The 18,034-nt window shown below is 36.4% G+C and overlaps 1 protein-coding gene across 2 annotated transcripts; it reads left to right on the top strand.

Annotated features, from left to right (window-relative positions):
- Positions 1 to 1,831: 1,831 nt before the first annotated feature.
- lgi3 (leucine-rich repeat LGI family, member 3) lies at positions 1,832 to 17,820 on the top strand. 2 transcript variants are annotated; one of them, XM_057356130.1, is made up of 9 exons: positions 1,832 to 2,304; positions 6,262 to 6,333; positions 8,389 to 8,460; positions 10,296 to 10,367; positions 12,739 to 12,810; positions 12,894 to 13,063; positions 13,675 to 13,839; positions 16,080 to 16,170; positions 16,328 to 17,820. In XM_057356130.1, the coding sequence occupies exons 1-9, from the start codon at positions 2,090 to 2,092 to the stop codon at positions 17,055 to 17,057; spliced, it is 1,659 nt and encodes a 552-aa protein (XP_057212113.1). In that variant the 5' UTR covers positions 1,832 to 2,089; the 3' UTR covers positions 17,058 to 17,820. The 2 variants fall into 2 exon arrangements, with proteins under 2 accessions (XP_057212113.1, XP_057212114.1); XM_057356131.1 differs by lacking the exon at positions 10,296 to 10,367.
- Positions 17,821 to 18,034: the final 214 nt, after the last annotated feature.

Below are 18,034 nucleotides of genomic sequence, written 5' to 3'. Positions count from 1 at the left end.
GAGTAAAAAGTATGATATTTGTCTTTCAAATGTAGTCAAGTTAAAGTACAAGTACTCAGAAAAAATAATACTCAAGTAAAGTACAGATACTCAAAAAGTGTACTTAAGTACAGTACTCAGGCAAATTTACTTCGTTACTGTCCACCTCTGCAGAGAAGGATTAAGCACTAAAAGGTGAAGTGACAACCGAATTTATCTGCAGTGTGTATGTGGCCTATATGTTTAGTAACCATGGTTACACGATTTCAGGATATATTTTAGAACACTGAACTTGGCAGTTCTTTAGAACCTAAGATGGGAAGATAGATAGGAACTAGTAATGACAATTTCGATTTCAATGGTCAGATCTCAACATAAGGCTTAAACCTAAGACTTCAAAAAAGGTTCTTTAATAATGTCCCCAAATGTCATTAATACATTGGGATTGTCTCTTTAGATTTGGACCAATGAGCAACCACCCAGAACACCCTAGCAACCATTCAGTCACACTCCAAAATCAATTCATTAACATGTTGGTCAAAAGTGTCTGGAGTGTACACTCTTTAAAATAAAGGTGCTTAAAAGGTTCTTCACAACGATGTCATAGAACAGTGGTTCAACTTCTCAAACTTTTCCATTGTACGGCCCCCTTTGTGTAGAGTGCATCGCTTTGCGGCCCCCCCTTATAAAAACGTATAGCCTAATCTTAAACTTCGAATTTTAATTAAACCAAAAACAAATTCTGTTATACAATGCTGAAACATCAATACTTTAGGTTGGTGGTCTTATTTTTCTAATGTTTGATTACATAAAATGTATGATAAATGTCTATATTCCGTATAATGCCACAAAATCCTGGATCCATCTTGGGGCCCCCCAGTTTGAGAACCACTGCCATAGAAGAACCATTTTTTGGTTCCACAAAAAAACATTCAGTCAAAGATTCTTTAATGAACCATCTCTACCTTTTTATAATCTTATGAACATTTTTTCGCCACAAATAACTGAGAACTGACAGAAAAGTTCTTTGGATGTTAAAGGTTCTTTATGGAACCATTTAGACAAAAAGCATCGTGAAGCACCTTTATTTTTAAGAGTGTAAGGGGATAACACCTTAGAAATTGCAAATAAAACTGTATAGAAGCTCAAAAAAATGTAAACATGTATTTTTTAAGAAATCTAAAAAAAATCTACTTTTGTTATTAGAGTAAGCTGGACATTTTCTATCGGTGTGACCAAAAGTGATAAAAGAGAATAATGTCTATAAAAACATATAGCAATAATAGAGTTTTTATCTGTCTTTTCATACGTTTATGAATATGAAATTTCAGTGAATTTGTGCTTAAAACAAGCAACAAATCTGCCAATGGGGTAAGAAAAATAATCTTCACTGAAATTTCATATTTTTGACTAAAAACAAGGCTTATTTTCTTAGGTCAGTTTGCTCATCAAGAAAATGCATCTTGATTCAAGAATATTTAGACATTTTTACCGGAAAACAAGAAAAAAGACCAAGTAAGAAAGTCATTATTTGCAGTGTAGTGTGTTCAGATGTTGTTTGAAACTTGACATATTTAATAAAATGAGGTCAGCGTAGCTGCATTCTGCATCCAGCGGTACTGCAGTGTGTCCTGCTATCAATGCAGAACCGGTCGTAAATCATGTGTCCGTTCTCTTAGAAAAGTAAAAGCACACCATCAATGTTTAATACTTCAGGTCAGGACCCTCTTCCAGGCCTGTGATAACCCAGCTCTGTGCTGAAGTGTTAGTCCATGTGACGGTGAATAATTCAGGGTCTCTGGTCTGAGGCAGCATGTGCACACAACAGCCCTGGCTGACACACACTCCTGCAGTCTGTACCCTGACAGCTGCACCGCTGAGAGAAAGAGAGAGAGAACTGCAGACCACAGAGAGAAAAAAAGCTAGTGCACGCTCGTACACGCACCCGGGGAAGACCAGCCTCACTCTATCTGTGACTGACTCGCTCCGTCAGCCTTCTCTGAGCACAGCATCGCCTCACCTCTCCTGCGAAACAACAGCACCTCATCCTTCTCTCCAGCCATCCGTCTTCCCTGACTGAGAGAACCTGACTGGAGAAGAGAAGGTGGTGATGATGGTGGAAGCGAGGCCCAGGCGGATACTGCGATGGCAAGATTGGCGACTGTCTGTTTTGATGCTTCTTTTCTGTATGCTTGGGTTCGCAGTGGGCCGCAGAGCTCCCAAAATCCCGAAATGTCCGGCGACCTGCTCCTGTACTAAAGACAGTGCCTTCTGCGTGGACACCAAAGCCATTCCCAAGAGCTTCCCACCAGGAATCATCTCATTGTGAGTACTGACATGTTGAAGGATGTAAGTCAGCCTGTTTATTATGGAACTTCCTATTTAGTTGTCCATCGTGGCTATAAGAAATCACGGAGTGACATGGAAAGTCTAAAGAAGGGGAAACTGTGGCGAGTTGACAAGGCTAGTCTTCCTATAGTTAGAGCAATGTAAAGGTTGTGGGTTTGATGCCCAGGGAACCCATGAAATGCACAAATGTATAAATGTATAGGATATTGATTGTACCTGTACATTAAGTCGCTTTGAATTGTGGACAAAATGTGACAAAAAGTCACTTTGGATAGAGACGTCTGCTAAATGTAAATGTTTGAAGCATCTGCCAAATGCATTAATACAATTAAGACTTTGGACAAAGCAGTTCTCTAACAGTGGGTTTAAACTAATTGAAAAATGAATTTTATCCCCCTATATAAGATGTTTATATTCAGGAAAATGTTCACATACAAAAGGTTTAACTGTGCTCTTACAATAAGAGCATGTTTAATGGAGAAGGCATCTGTACTTTATATGTTGTCATTTTACACAGCTTTTTTAGTTTTTGTTAAAAACATAAGATCATTATTGACCGATTTCATTATGACAACATGCCCCACAAAATAATTAACCTTCCTCGAAAAACATTGAGGTCATTTGAGTCGTCCATTATGTTGGCTGTTAAGTCACTGCATTTCTTTAAGATTTTGTTGTGACATCATTCAAAGCGGGAATTTGCAGAGGTCACGCTTGTTTTAAGCACCTTTACCATAGGGTTAAATGTTGCTTTTACATTGCTATTCATAGTGATTTTTACAGAAATGAAAATGAAAATTCTTTCAACATGTACTTACCCTTATGCCATTCCAAACAAGTATGACTTTCTTTCTTCTTCAGAACACAAAAGAGGGTATTTTGAAGAACGTTGGTAATCAAACAACATTGAATTCTCTTGTATGGAGATTAGACATTTCTCAAAATATCCTCTTTTGTGTTCCACAAACATGAGGGTAAATTATTTATAACAGAATTTTTATTTTTGGGTGACTGTCCCTTTAAATCTAAACATAAGGCTTAATGTTAGGATTATGAGGTTGTGGTAAACCTGCTCGCTCTTTTTCTCTTATGTCAGTGCCCATCAGGTAACGTTATTTTCTGGTTATTTTCTGGTTGCAAAAAAATAACTAAAAAATAACCATCAGGGAACGTTGTTTTCTGGTTATTTTCTGGTCGCAAAAAAATAACCAATAAATAACCATCAGGTAACGTTATTTTCTGGTTATTTTCTGGTTGCAAAAAAAATTACCAACAAATAGCCGTCAGGGAACGTTGTTTTCTGGTTATTTTCTGGTTGCAAAAAATAACCAATAAATAACCATCAGAGAACGTTATTTTCTGGTTGCAAAAAAATTACCAAAAAATAACCATCAGGGAACATCTCGTTACAAAAAAATTACGAAAAAATAACCATCAGGGAACATCTCGTTACAAAAAAAAACTTTCTGGTTATTTTCTGGTTGCAAAAAAATTACCAGAAAATAACCATCAGGGAACGTTACTTTCTGGTTATTTTCTGGTTGCAAAAAAATAACCAAAAAATAACTATCAGGGAACGTTGTTTTCTGGTTATTTTCTGGTTGCAAAAAATAACCAATAAATAACTATCAGGTAACGTTATTTTCTGGTTATTTTCTGGTTGCAAAAAAATAACCAAAAAATAACCATCAGGGAACGTTGTTTTCTGGTTATTTTCTGGTTATTTTCTGGTTGCAAAAAAATAACCAATAAATAACCATCAGGTAACGTTATTTTCTGGTTGCAAAAAAAATAACCAAAAAATAACTATCAGGGAACGTTGTTTTCTGGTTATTTTCTGGTTGCAAAAAAATACCAGAAAATAACCATTAGGGAACGTTATTCTCTGGTTATTTTCTGGTTATTTAAAAAAAACCAGCCTGCAACGTTTTGGGAACGTTTTCCTCCGTTTCTCAGTCAATACTTGCATTTCCCCCTTCATGAACATCCACTTTTGCTACACAATAAAAACACATTTTGGTTTAATCAATTTAAACAATCAAAAACAACGCAAAACATAAGTATTTTGAATTTGTGATAGGATTCAAATCAGAAACATTTCCCCCATTTTGTGTCCCCCCCACTTCTCAAACCAAAGTTACACTTGTATTATCCCGTCAAAACGAGAAAATATATTGTTTTAACGACATATGATCTCGTTATTATGACATAATTGAGTGGAAAAATAAAATTTATGTGGCAGCAATACGCCACCGTATGTAATATCTCGGGCTGCGACTGATACAAGTTATCCATCACTTTTTGTGCGTGCACTCACTGCACTTGCTGCCCGGCCGTTCCCAATGACTTACAGATCTGCAGCATTGCCATCTACTGACTAAAACCAAAACGGCAACCGATGTCGAATAGATTAATGATTACAGACCAGACAGTAGTGTTAGTAAAAATATATTTAATACATGTGTAATACATAAGGGAGATAAATATGATTAGATAAACCGTAGTCCTTTCATAACGCGACAGCGCTGTGGGTCCGTGGGCGCCTGTAGACTACACCCCTACCACCTGCGATAATGGTACGATCCAGCTGCAAGCGCAAGCACATAAATGTAAAATTAGAAAAACGTAAAGTAAGTAAAAAGTAATTTTTGTGTTTGTTCGAAAATCAGAAATTCTGAAGCAATTACCCAAACACGTATAATTACAAATGAAACTGAGAGACAATTATCCATTTGTGAAGTACTCATGAAAATTGAAAATGAAAGTTTGAAACCAATTTTCATTTGATTAATTTTGATGGTGAAATTTGAAAAAAGGACTGCAAAGCGTTATACACGGACCATACATGCCTTCATGTTTGACATAATGTAGTTTTTATAAAACAAGGATTTATTTTCCATTTTTGTTCTGTTAGAGAGCTCTACACTTTGACTTTGACCTTATTTTCTGAGAATATAAAACCCAAGAAAAATCTGGGTCCTACTGTACTTTCTAATGATTAAATCCGGCATTAGATTGAGAGATCTATCCAGGTGTGCAGAGTAACTGTAAGTAAAAGCTGCACTTGACTCAATGTAGGCACTTTTTTATCATTTACATTACTGTCAAATTAGCTGAGCATTTTACCTGAACGTAACATAAGAAGACTGTAGTTATTATCTACTCTTTTGTATGTTGGAACATAAAATGCAAGAAAATGTAAGTAACTGTTTTTTCACACAATGAAAGTAGACAGCAAAATGTGTTGTCAAGCTAAGAAGTGAAACGAAAGCACCATGAAGTACTCCATTTAACATGTGCACTATACAAGCCATTCAGGTTCATGTGCCACACTTTTATGTTTGCAATGACGTACTGTATACACTGTAAAAAAATGTAATTTTACAAAAGTTATTATTTTACAGATTTTCCACATAAAATGTCAAAAAACAGAATGGATGTTGCAAAACAGATTTTTATGTATTTTTTAAATGTGGTCAGAAAACATAAAATTACAGGAAAAGACTGCAAATTTACAAGAAAATGGGGAACAGTCATTTTACCGGGTAAAACCGTTATTTTACAGTTTATTTCTAGTGCCCCATCTGCGCCCAGCTGCCAGAAAATTTCTTTTTTAAGTTTCAAATTTTTTTACAGTTCATTTTTGAAATACGGTCAAAAACTGTAAAATTACAAAAAAAGAAAAACGGGGGGGTGGGGGTTCGGTTATATTATATATCCTTATATCCTGTAAGTTTTACATTAAAAACCTATTATTTTAAGGTACATTTTTGTTAATCCAGCAGACAGAACATTTACGTTTTTTACAGAATTTTTTGTTACAGTGTATAACAACATACAGTAGATATCTGTTTACATGTACAACCATATGAAAGATTCTGTACGGGAAGAGGACAGCGGCAGTGGTACTCATAACAGTTTCTTCCACCACAGGACTATGGTGAACGTTGCCTTCACAACGATTCCTGAGGGAGCTTTTTCCCATATGCACCTATTGCAGTTTTTGTGAGTACTAATCTATTCTGGTCTTTGGGTGCGTTTGAAGCTGCGAAAATATAGAGTTAGGAAAGTGGTGTCTGTCATGTGCGTGTGTGTATGCGTGAGCAGGGTATCAGTGACAGACCCTGCATTTACAGACTGGCCACACTCACACAACAACACCTTCTCTGTCCTCCCTGTATGTGTGAGAAAGACAGACAGAGACAAGTTTGTTTTCAAATGACAGCATGCCAGTTCTTTACGCACTGAATCAGTCAAATGAAATACAAATTGTTCAGAATGCAATACAGTCATGGACAAAAATATCGGGACCCATGGTAAATATGAGCAAAAGATTTTCGAACTACACAACATAAAAAGCGGCTTTAAAGAAATAGTTAAAACAATAAAAAAAACCTACAGTATTTCCAACATCAGGGCAATGACCAAGAAGTTTTAATCGACTGGAGATGCTGCAAATCTGCCTGAAAGAGAATGTGCGTCTATATTGTCTTAATGCACAGCGAGGAGAAGAGTTTGAGTGGCCCAAGACTTTTCAAGGATCAAAGATGGAGAATTGCAGAAATCTGTTGAATATTGGGGTCAGAAAGCATTTATAAAAATTAAGGAAAACTGCACCTCCATCACCACAAGTTGTTTAGGACACTGTTCAACAAACTGAAATCTTCTGCTCTCATGCCATTTACCAAATTTGCCATACTGGAACTTCAACCGGAGGGTTCTATGGCCATATGAAATAAAAAATGAGTTATTTTGGCAGCAATAACACAAGATGGCTTTGGTGCACACAGGGATGAAAAAGTGCCCCATGTCCACAATGAAATATACCACCGGATCTTTATTGTTGTGGACCTACTTTTATACCAGAGGACATGGACATCTTATTCATATACATGGCATCAAGGATTATATCAATTACCAAATACCAACAGATACAAAAAATCAAATCCTGACTTGCTCTGCTAGAAATCTTATAATGGTTCATGGTTAGATTTTCCATCAGCACAAAACCAACATCAAAATCAACTCAACAATTAGCACAAAATCAAGATCCTGCCATAGCCATCCCAGTTCCCTGATCCCAACCCTGTAGAAAATGAGTTGAGTTTACCGAAGTGGAGAGAACACCAACATTTGAAGGATCTGGAGAAATTCTGTATGGAGAACTCTCCATGTATTTAATACAAGGGTGTCAATAATTGTGGCATGTATTGGAGGAAAAAACATTTGTTTCATAATCTGATATTCCCCCCACTTCCAATTGTTTTAGTTTAATGAAATGTTGGAATTTTGTAGATTTTTTTAAATAAAATATCAAAAGGAGAAACAAAGCAGATGTATTTTCACAGCATTCTCTGCTCATATTTACCAAGGGTGCCAATATTTTTGTCCAAGACTATGTAATTAAATATTTTATTGATAGTGTAATTGTTTTAAGTAACGATACAATTCACCCTTACAGTTAACAGTATAAAAGTCATTATATCTATAAAAAGGCCATTATTAAGCCTGTGTAGATACTAGATGCACTACTCTGAGGATGTCTGAGACAGTTGCTGAGCATTGAGATGAGCTTTTAGCCACCTGCTTTTATTGTGTTTTCATATATTACAAATGAGGAAGTGATACTTGTTTTACAATCGCAGCTATTAGACAATGCTGTTTATAAATGATTAGTAATTCACTTGAATGGGGTGAATCATGAAACCCTGTTTCAAATGCATAGCCACAAAACATTATAGAATAACATTACACTTAATAATAGGATCATGTAACTAAAAGTTAAATGTAAAGTTAAAGCTGGTATTAGGTGCAACTGTATAATGTACTATTCAAAAACACACATGGACAATGAACAATGACCACCAATGACAGTAATACTGTTATTTCAGACAGGGCTGACATGTTCTGTATTATGTAGTAGTGTGAATGTAATCTATGTACATTCCAAATACTTGTTTCCTAATCTTACACCGAGTCAACAAAATGTAAACATTTCAGACATATAGCTCAATGAAAGTTAAAGCACAAACTATGTCCCTCTCTCTTTATTTTGCTCAGGCTCTTGAACTCAAATACATTCTCTTTCATTTCTGATGACGCATTTGCTGGCCTTGGACACTTGCAATACCTGTAAGTATGTTTTCTGTGTTTTGGGAAATTGTGATTAGCTTTAAATACATAAAAAATATAAGATCACTGTTTTTTAAGCTTGAAAAGTTAAGATATTCTCTCTGTCAGCGTATCTCCCCTGCTGAAGAACTATAGAAACCCAGTAGAAACCATCACAGAAATTCTAATGGTTTCCATTAAGATACCATATTAGCTTTTCCCATTAAAACCATTACAAATACCTTTTATTGTGTGTTTTGGGCATTATTCAATATTATCCAATAGGATTTAACCTCGCACCAATGGAATCCATCACATCCCTGCTAAAAAAAACAATAGAAACCATTAAAGAAGTTATAATGGTTTCATTAGTTTTAAAGGGATTTGTATTGGTTTTAATGGAAACTGTAATGTTCTACTGGTATGTGATGGATTCTATTGGTGGGATGTTAAATCCTACTGGAATAATGCCCAAAACACACTACAAAAATGCATTTTGTAATGGTTTTAATGGAAAAAGCTAATGGTTCATAATGGTATTTTATTGTAAACCATTAGAATTTCTGTAATGGTTTCTGTTGGGGTTCTATTGTTTTTTTCAGCAGGGTTGGTTTTCTTATGGAAACCATTAGAATTTCTGTGATGGTTTCTATTGGGTTTCTATGGTTTCTTGGGGGCATTATTCAATGTTATCCAATAGGATTTAACATTACACCAATATAATCCATCACATAGCAGTACCATTATAGTTTCCATTAAAACCAATACTACTCCTATTATAACAAATAAATCCATACAATTATCTATGTGTTTTGGGCAGGGTCCTATTTTTTTCAGCAGGGTTGATTTAGAGATATGTTCATACTTTTACTGGACAACAAGACAAAAATATTTTTTTTCCAGATTCAGCACTTTTTCTGATTGGGTTTTTCTTTTTCATGTGTTTAATTTTTGCTACATCTGAGTTTGGCATTTCTCAGTGGTTGAATTCCAGCACCTGTGATGCTGAATCAATAAAGCTGCTGTTGCCAAATTCATATTATTTCAGCAAGAATTAACCATCTATTGAAATCTGTAAACGAAATACTTGACAAATCATACATTCCTACATTTCCACAGCGCTAAAAGTCATTTTTCCATACTGATCAGTAAAACAGGTTTCTTCTTAACCTGACATGCTGGTTAGAATAAAAGAACATTTGAATGACATAAGAAACAATGCTTTAACTAATTCCTTTTTGCTCATTGAGACTGAATGCGTGTGCGTGCCTGTATCTCCCATCTTTATGCAGGATGTGCTGTTTCCTGTGAACACTCCTTAAGATTCAGGTAGCGTTGTCTCTCAGACCAAAGCACTGTCAGCAATGACTGCAGAGAGTGAATGAGATAGAGAGAAAAAGAGAAAAAGAGAGAGAGGGCATATCCTTGCTATTGCAGAAGGCTTTTAGCAGTAATGAAAACACTCACAATCTCCATGTCATTAAGCTAAAAGCTTTAATAAGAAATATGTGCAGAGGACCTAAACCCTTATAGTCTTCCTCAGTGGTTTGATGCATGAATCTATCCGGAAGGTATAGTGTCTGGCATTCTTCTGCGTCTTTACTGTTTAATATAAATATAGGGAGGCAGAGAAGACGCAACTCGATCAATACCTCATCCTAATGTTGTACATCTCTCTCTGATTGCACACTCCTAAATCTTTTTAAAGACTTTTACCCGACAGTCCTATGTACAAATATCCATAATGTGGCCGTCTGATAAATGGGTTGTTGGTTAAACTTGTTTGTGTTCCTTCAATTATTAACTGAATTCCCACATTACTCTTTCTATTTCTTTCTCGCCCACATTTCTTGCAGATTTATTGAAAACAATGACATCCAGGCACTGTCCAAACACACGTTCAGAGGACTGAAATCCCTAACACATCTGTATGTATTTCTTCTGCATTAAAGGAGTCATATTGCATGGCTAAAACGAATATTATTGTTTGTTTTAGATGTACTGCAATGTGTATACACCATTTAAAGTTTAAAAAACGTTGTATTTTCCACATACCGTGCATGTTTGTATCTCCTCTTTGCCCCGCCTCTCTGAAACGCGCTGATTTTTTATAAAGCTCATCGCTCTGAAAAGCGAGGTGTGCTATGATTGGCCAGTTCACCAGTGCGTAGTGATTGGTCGAATACTGCAAGCATTTCACGAAATGTAATGCCTCTTACCATATTCGGAACATCAGGTTCCAAAGCAATTGTACTGACAGACGATACAATGAGATTTACAATTACGCCCACCTTAACTACGTGTAGATTTGGGCGGTCTTAGTCAAATCATGTTACGAAGTTACGTAGATTCAGGCAGGTCTGGGTGAGCATTCGCTTTTAGATAGAATGCATCTTTTGTTCCGACACTTTCATTTTTGCAATTTTACGTGTCTGCTACATGCATGGGCAACTTATAACACACCAAAAACACGTACTTCCGCCATATGACCCCTTTAAATAATGCCCTTCCTCCTGTACGATTTATTCAATCTAAATTGTTTTTAACCCCCCTAGAACAGTGCGCTTATCTAAACTTAAGGACGTCTTAAGCAACTCAAGCATTATTTTTGAGGTGATGTTTTAGCATTTTAGACTTATGCTTGAGAATGCATAATCAAAGGCAAATAAAGCCGCGTAAAAAATCAAGAGACCATTTCAAAATTATCTGATTTTATCATTTATATGTGTTTAGGTAAAATGATCATTTTTGTTTCATTCTGTGAACTAACAATATCTCTCCCAAATTTCAAATAAAAACATTGTTTCTATTTGAATTTATTTGCAGAAAAGGAAAACTGGAGAAACAGGACAAAATAACAAATACTCAAAATCTAAAATCAAATACTGAAAAGAAAACAAGTTTATATTTACTTTTAAGCAATACAAAAGTAATACATATTTAGGAAAAGTTCCAAAAACATTTTATGTGATAACCTGGATTTTTTATCACATTTTTCATGTGTCTTGTCATGCTTTCAGTCTTTCACATTGCTGTTGCATGACTTTATGTCAGTCCCAAAGTTTGATTTTGTTGAAATTCAACAGACACTTGACTGGAACGGCCACAATACATGTAGAAATGCTGAATAAATGAAAATTTAGAATGGTCTCTTCATTTTTTCCACGGCTGTATGTGCTTTGAATAAACTTTATTAATTGTAAAAAATAGATGACACTTTATTACACGGCTCATTTGAATGCTTGATTCTGATTGGCCAGTTGCGACATTCCAAGGGTTGTTATTCTCAGATAACAATTGCTCGCAACTAATAACACCCAGTAACCCGGATGCTGCAAATCATTTTGACAGGGGCAGTTTAATATTACACAAAATTAAATATAAATGTCCTTTAATCACATATATGACATTATAATGACAAATAATTAAACCAAATTGAATGTTTGTGACATTTGAACGTTGTTTCTTACCTTAAAACCGAAAGTAAACAGCTTTTCCTCATGGAAGGTCTACATTCAGTAAAAATGAGCTAATAAAATATTTCAAATTCACATTTCATGTCCAGTTTTTTTCTCATGTGGCAAGTAGCCGTGTAATAAGCGAGATAATGTACAGGCAGCTGGCTGTTATCGCGAAATAAGCCCCTCCAGTGTGATACAAGACACCCTGATCACACTGTCGGGGCTTATTTCTGTGATAACAACCAGCTGCCTGTACATTATCCCTTACATATAAGATTCAATTTGAAAACTTCAGTTTAATAGCTGCTAATCTAATTTTCTTAAATCAAATCTAACAAATCTATCAAAAGTCACTTGAATGTAAATTATATTAAACTGCCTTTAAAAATCTAATTGCATTTCACATAACTTGAATGGAATGAAATTGGTTTATTTTTTTAATAAGTAAAATTAGGGAGTAAGTTATTTAACATGACTTATTGAGCACATCATTTTTTTATGTTGTGGTCACAATTTTATTTTTTAAATGATGCTGAAACTTTCATTGTGTTTTGATGTCGTTTTACATGAAGGGAGACAATCAGCCAGTTTTCAATGAGCAGTTCTTAAACATTTACTTTTAGTGTCTTTAAATTTTGAATATTTAGTTATGTCCTTGTTCAGACACATCAAACCCCTCCATACAGTAATTTATCACCCTTCCTATGATGTAGCAAATGTGTCATCCATTGTACTTTCTTGATGAAAGGAAAGGGTGGTGGGTATAATTGAGGAGTATAACTCTAATAAAATGGTAATGATATGCCTCTCTGATTTGGATATTGCCTCTTTCTGTCAGATCTCTTTCCAACAACAACCTTGAGGTTCTGCCCAGAGATCTCTTCAAACACCTGGACATCCTCACAGACCTGTATGTACTAAACAATACCTCACATATCAGGGTTCACTAAAGAATATATCTTTTCATGGTATTTCTCGCTTCACTCTGTGCAGAGACCTGCGAGGAAACTCTTTTCGTTGTGACTGCAAGATTAAATGGTTGGTTGACTGGATGGAGAAGAGCAACACATCAGTCCCAGCAATATACTGTGCCAGCCCTTTTGAGTTCCAGGGCCGACGCATTCATGACCTCACTCCACGTGACTTCAACTGTATCAGTGCAGGTAAACTCACATCATAAGAATTGTTTATATTTTTTAAAGAACCAGTGTGTAAGATTAAGGATGATCTATTGACAGAAATGCAACATACAGTAACTATGTCTTCCGAGGTGTATAAAGACCCCACATAATGAAGCGTTATGTTTTTTTTCCTTAGAATGAGCTATTTAAATCTACATACACCGCGGGTCACCTTACATAGAATTCGCCATGTTGTTTCTACAGTAGCCCTAAACGGACAAACTGCTCTACAGAATGCGTTTCATAAATACGTTATCTCCTTCAGCAAAGAAGCGAAAACGTGACGACATCTTAGTCCTCTGTCAGCCACCGTAGTGCTTCGAAAGGGAGGGGTGGAGTGAGCCGTTGGTTGCAATTCGCAACCTCACCACTAGATGCCGCTAAATTTCACTGTCTGGTTCTTTAATATGTTGTTACGACGCTTCATCCAGGTCATGCCAAATGAAAAACAAAATGTAATTTATTTTACAATTTTCTTTTTTTCTTTTTCTTTCTAAACATCTGATTGATTCTGCAAGGGATTCATAAACTTACAAGCACTATATTTGTAAATCATTGCAGCAACTCTGAAACTAAATCTTCTGCTCATCAAGATTTTGCAGGATATGAGACATACTCCTTCCAGTCTCTATCTGTGGAGTCATACGAGTTCAGCGATGACCAGTATGTGGTTTTCGCTCAGCCCAACACTGGAATCTGCACTGTGTTCATTTGGGATCATGTGAACATGCTTTTCAAGACACATTACAACATCACATGTAAGTCAAAAACTAGAGAGTTCTCATTTTATGTTTTGTAACTTAATGGGGTATATGCATGTGGAGCGATGACGTACTTCCGCTAAAATTGCAGCCAGCTAAGCCACTTCCGATCTCATTGCGCTCAGGCAAATTTTCATTAAATGATGACTATGTGTTTAGGAAGAAAACGTTCAAATTTCAGCAAACCGAGAACACGACGGCTGATCATGGCTATATGCCTTTGTGATCCTAATCGAGTAAGTGCAAATGTTTACTTACTGTAGCTTTTTTTCATATTTGTGAATGTAGCTTGAAACGGATAGCCTGAAGCCCTTTTTGGTTGTCGATGTATGATGTAGTGTTTGGATAATAAGACTCACGTCGTTGACGTAATCCGAAGTGAAAAACGTAATTATTTCCTATGGACGCTACGTGCGCCGGATGTAACAGAGCTGGCTGATATTTTAGCGGACATACGTCCAGAGGTGGGTAGTAACGCGCTACATTTACTTGAGTAACATTTTGGAAAATATGTACTTTTTAAGTAAAATTAAAAGTGTGTACTTTTACTCTTACTTGAGTAAATTTCTAATAGAAAATCTGTACTTTTACTTCGTTACATAACTTACATTGCGTGACGTTCCTTCGTTCCTTCATTTTAAAATATGCTTTTTAAAATGCGTTGTTTATTTCAAGGTTGTCGTCTCTTTTTACGGGCATTCCCGAGTGATCGATTCTTTTGAGTCGATTCTTTTGAAAGCATTAATTGAACAATGGGCAAAACCATTTGAATAGGCTAATGAATCAGTTCAAATGATTTGTTCAGTTCGCAGCACGATCTGAATCATCTGAAGCAGGATTACTCACTCCTCGTAGCGCGAAACTTAAGAACACGCAGAACACAAAGAGCGTTGGATGAAGTGGATATTAATCTATATCTATACAATCAAAACTGCAAATGTGTCATATTGTTTGCCAGCAATGATAAATGCCCGCCATATGCGCGCACCCGCGCGACCTGTTCGTCAGACACCGCAACATGCGCGTTACCTGTCAGACACAGAGACGTGGGCTTGCAGAAATATACATTTGAAGAACAGAAGGAAGAAAACTTGTTGATGGGCGTGTGGTTCACTGTTTACTGTATGTTTACAAGTAAGAGCGTTTCACAACACACACGTGACACAACACGAGAAAACATGAGCTTTGTTCAAAAATGTGTATTTCATTTAAGAGAGCACTGCAGATGTTCTAGATCATCTTAGGAAATGCTCTGAGTTTAGTTCATGCTTTAGTTTGACATGGTCTATTATTCTAAATAAGTTGTGTAAACTACATTGACATCAGGACTAGATGAAATTTACAGAAATGCTCGTCTCTTCTGTGTATGTTTCTTCTTTCGTCTCTGTATGTATATTGCAAAGATATCTGCTTATGATAATTAAAAATATTGATTAAAATGTAATATTAAAATATTGGCGTTAATATTAATTTTATGTAGTAGGCATATATAATCAGATAAAAAGTAACTACGTAACTAGCTACTTGAGTAGTTTTTTCATTGCATACTTTTTTACTTTTACTCAAGTAATTTTTAAAAAAGTGACTTTTACTTTTACTTGAGTAACAATTTCTCTAGTTACTTGTACTTTTACTTGAGTAAAGATTTTGGCTACTCTACCCACCTCTGCATACGTCATCACTCCGTGTGCATATACCCCATTGTTTTAAAAGATAGACCCAGGAAAACAAAGCTTGTTTGCCTATATTCCTGGACCATGAGCTTTATTCCAAATGCTGGATGCATTGCAATAGACAAAAACACTACAGAAACAATGTTGATGGAGTTTATTGCTAATAAAATGGAAGTGGTCACACATTTGTGTCTAAGTGGAATTTTTTTTCACAAAGGCTGTAAATCACAACTATGTCCAAATTCCCTTGTCTTCAGGAAATGATGAGAACACTGTACTTTTTAAATGATGGAATATTGTGTTGTCACAGTTGACAAGCACTTTTTTATACTTTTTATTGGTTAGATATTTCCAAATTAGGGGGTGGGTTAGGGGTAGGGAATATGATATACAGTTTGTGCAGTATAAAAACCATTGCATCTATGGAATGTCCCCATAAAACATGGAAACCCAACATGTGTGTGTGTGTGTGTGTGTGTGTGTGTGTGTGTGTGTGTGTGTGTGTGTGTGTGTGTGTGTGTGTGTGTGTGTGTGTGTGCGTGTGCGTGTGTGTGTGTATTCTAGCTCGTTCTGCTGTCTACTGCAAACCTGTGGTTATCAATAACACTCTCTACATGGTTGTAGCCCAGCTATTTGGTGGATCCCATATCTACAAGTATGTCTATTTGTTATTATTACTGATTATTGTGGACACTAAAATACATTTTAAAATAAACTATTACCTCGTGGAGTTGTAGTTATATAGCTTCAATTTGTATGTATTAATAAATGATAAGTATTGTTTTGACCACTGATCTTGATGTCATCATCAGATGGGAGGAGGGCCCATTACGATTCGTCAAAATCCAGGACATTGACACCACCCGTGTCCGTAAACCCAACTTCATTGAGACGTTCCAGATTGAAGGAGACTGGTATTTTGCTGTGGTGGATAGCTCCAAAGCGGGTTCCACCAGCCTGTACCGCTGGAACAGTAACGGCTTTTACTCACACCAGTCTCTCCATCCCTGGCACCGCGACACTCATATTGACTTTCTAGAAATGGACGGCAAACCTCGTCTCATACTCTCTAGCGCCTCCCAGCCCCCGGTGGTGTACCAGTGGAACCGCAGCCAACGGCAATTTGTCTACCAGACCCAGATCACCGATTCCGGCGACGTGCAGATGGTCAAGCACTTCTGGGTGCGAAAAGTGCTGTATCTCTGCCTCACACGCTTCATAGGAGACTCAAAGATCCTGCGGTGGGACAGCCAACGGTTTGTGGAGATTCAAACCCTGCCGTCACGGGGGTCCATGGCCGTGTATCCGTTCAGTGTTGGGGTGAGGCAGTACCTTCTGCTGGGGAGCGATTATTCCTTCTCTCGGATCTATCTGTGGGATGACCTCACTCAGAGGTTCCAGCCTTTCCAGGAATTGAACATGCTTGCACCTCGAGGGTTTAGCCTGGTCTCGGTCGACAATAAGGATATTCTGCTCGCAGCCAGTTTTAAGGGAAAAACCATGGCCTACCAGCATTTAGTGGTGGACCTCAGTGCCAAGTAGACTGCAAAATGTTGGTCTCAGGAAATTTGTGCATAAATGCCAAGGCTGGGAAGTTTTACACATACAAATTGTCATCACAAACAATACTCACAGATTCATTATTAACTGTAAGAGTGACTACTGTCACGGCATTATAAAAAAAACTTTAAACTGAATTTTTCTTTAGCTTTGCAAGTAAACATTTACAATATGCACGGCAATGGCTATAATTACTCCAATATGACATTGTTTAGCAGTTTCATACAACAAATAAAATACCGTTAATATTAGACAGATGCTACACTCTGATACCATAAGATAAATATCTACTGTATAGATATTTGCCAGATAGCATGTTCATTGATTTTCTTTGCCCAAATGAGCTAGATCAGGGTTTTCAAACTACAGTCTGCAGACACACATGGGGCCATAAAGAGATGCTAGATGATTTTGTTTGCGTTGTCTCTTTTTTAGGGCAACATTTTCTGTAAAGCTGATTTGGAATAAAATGTATTGTGAATATAGATACATATACATGCATATTATATATAGTTTTCCTCACAAGGGGACCATCATATTTTGTTGTTCTTGGCATTTGAAAGTTTTGAGCTAGACTATTAAGTCTGTTTGTTTTTTTATGCGCAGATTAGTCTGGGAAAAATAACTTGCTCAATGATACACTAAACTGTAAAACTAAGTAATTTTAACTCTTCTGCTGTCATCAGCATGTATTGCAATAAATGAACATGATGAAAATGGTAACTAAAGGTGTGTGCAAAATAAAGTTGAAATATCTCTTTTATCTGTTATTTTGTAATATGCACTGTTTGACTTGGTTTGATTATCAGATTTAAAAAATAATTGATTGTTTTCCAACGATTCAAATACTTTGGCTAAATCTGGATGACAGTCATTATTTGAGGCAGCGGGATCTGGGGTGCTAATAGGTAGCCTAAAAGGAGAAAAATTGAACAACGTAGAACAGGCTCAAAATAACC

The sequence above is a fragment of the Triplophysa rosa genome, linkage group LG17 (assembly GCF_024868665.1).
Source record: "Triplophysa rosa linkage group LG17, Trosa_1v2, whole genome shotgun sequence".
Classification (NCBI taxonomy): domain Eukaryota; kingdom Metazoa; phylum Chordata; class Actinopteri; order Cypriniformes; family Nemacheilidae; genus Triplophysa; species Triplophysa rosa.
Note: the sequence above shows the minus strand (reverse complement) of the source record. Positions and strands in the feature narration are given on the sequence as shown.

What these genes read in the sequence shown, in the direction of transcription:
- lgi3 (XM_057356130.1), top strand. Translation starts at nt 2,090, where the DNA reads ATGATGGTGGAAGCGAGGCCCAGGCGGATACTGCGATGGCAAGATTGG. An exon ending in CCACCAGGAATCATCTCATT is followed by an intron (nt 2,305 to 6,261) that starts GTGAGTACTGAC and finishes CTTCCACCACAG; the next exon opens with GACTATGGTGAACGTTGCCT. An exon ending in GGTGGATCCCATATCTACAA is followed by an intron (nt 16,171 to 16,327) that starts GTATGTCTATTT and finishes TGTCATCATCAG; the next exon opens with ATGGGAGGAGGGCCCATTAC.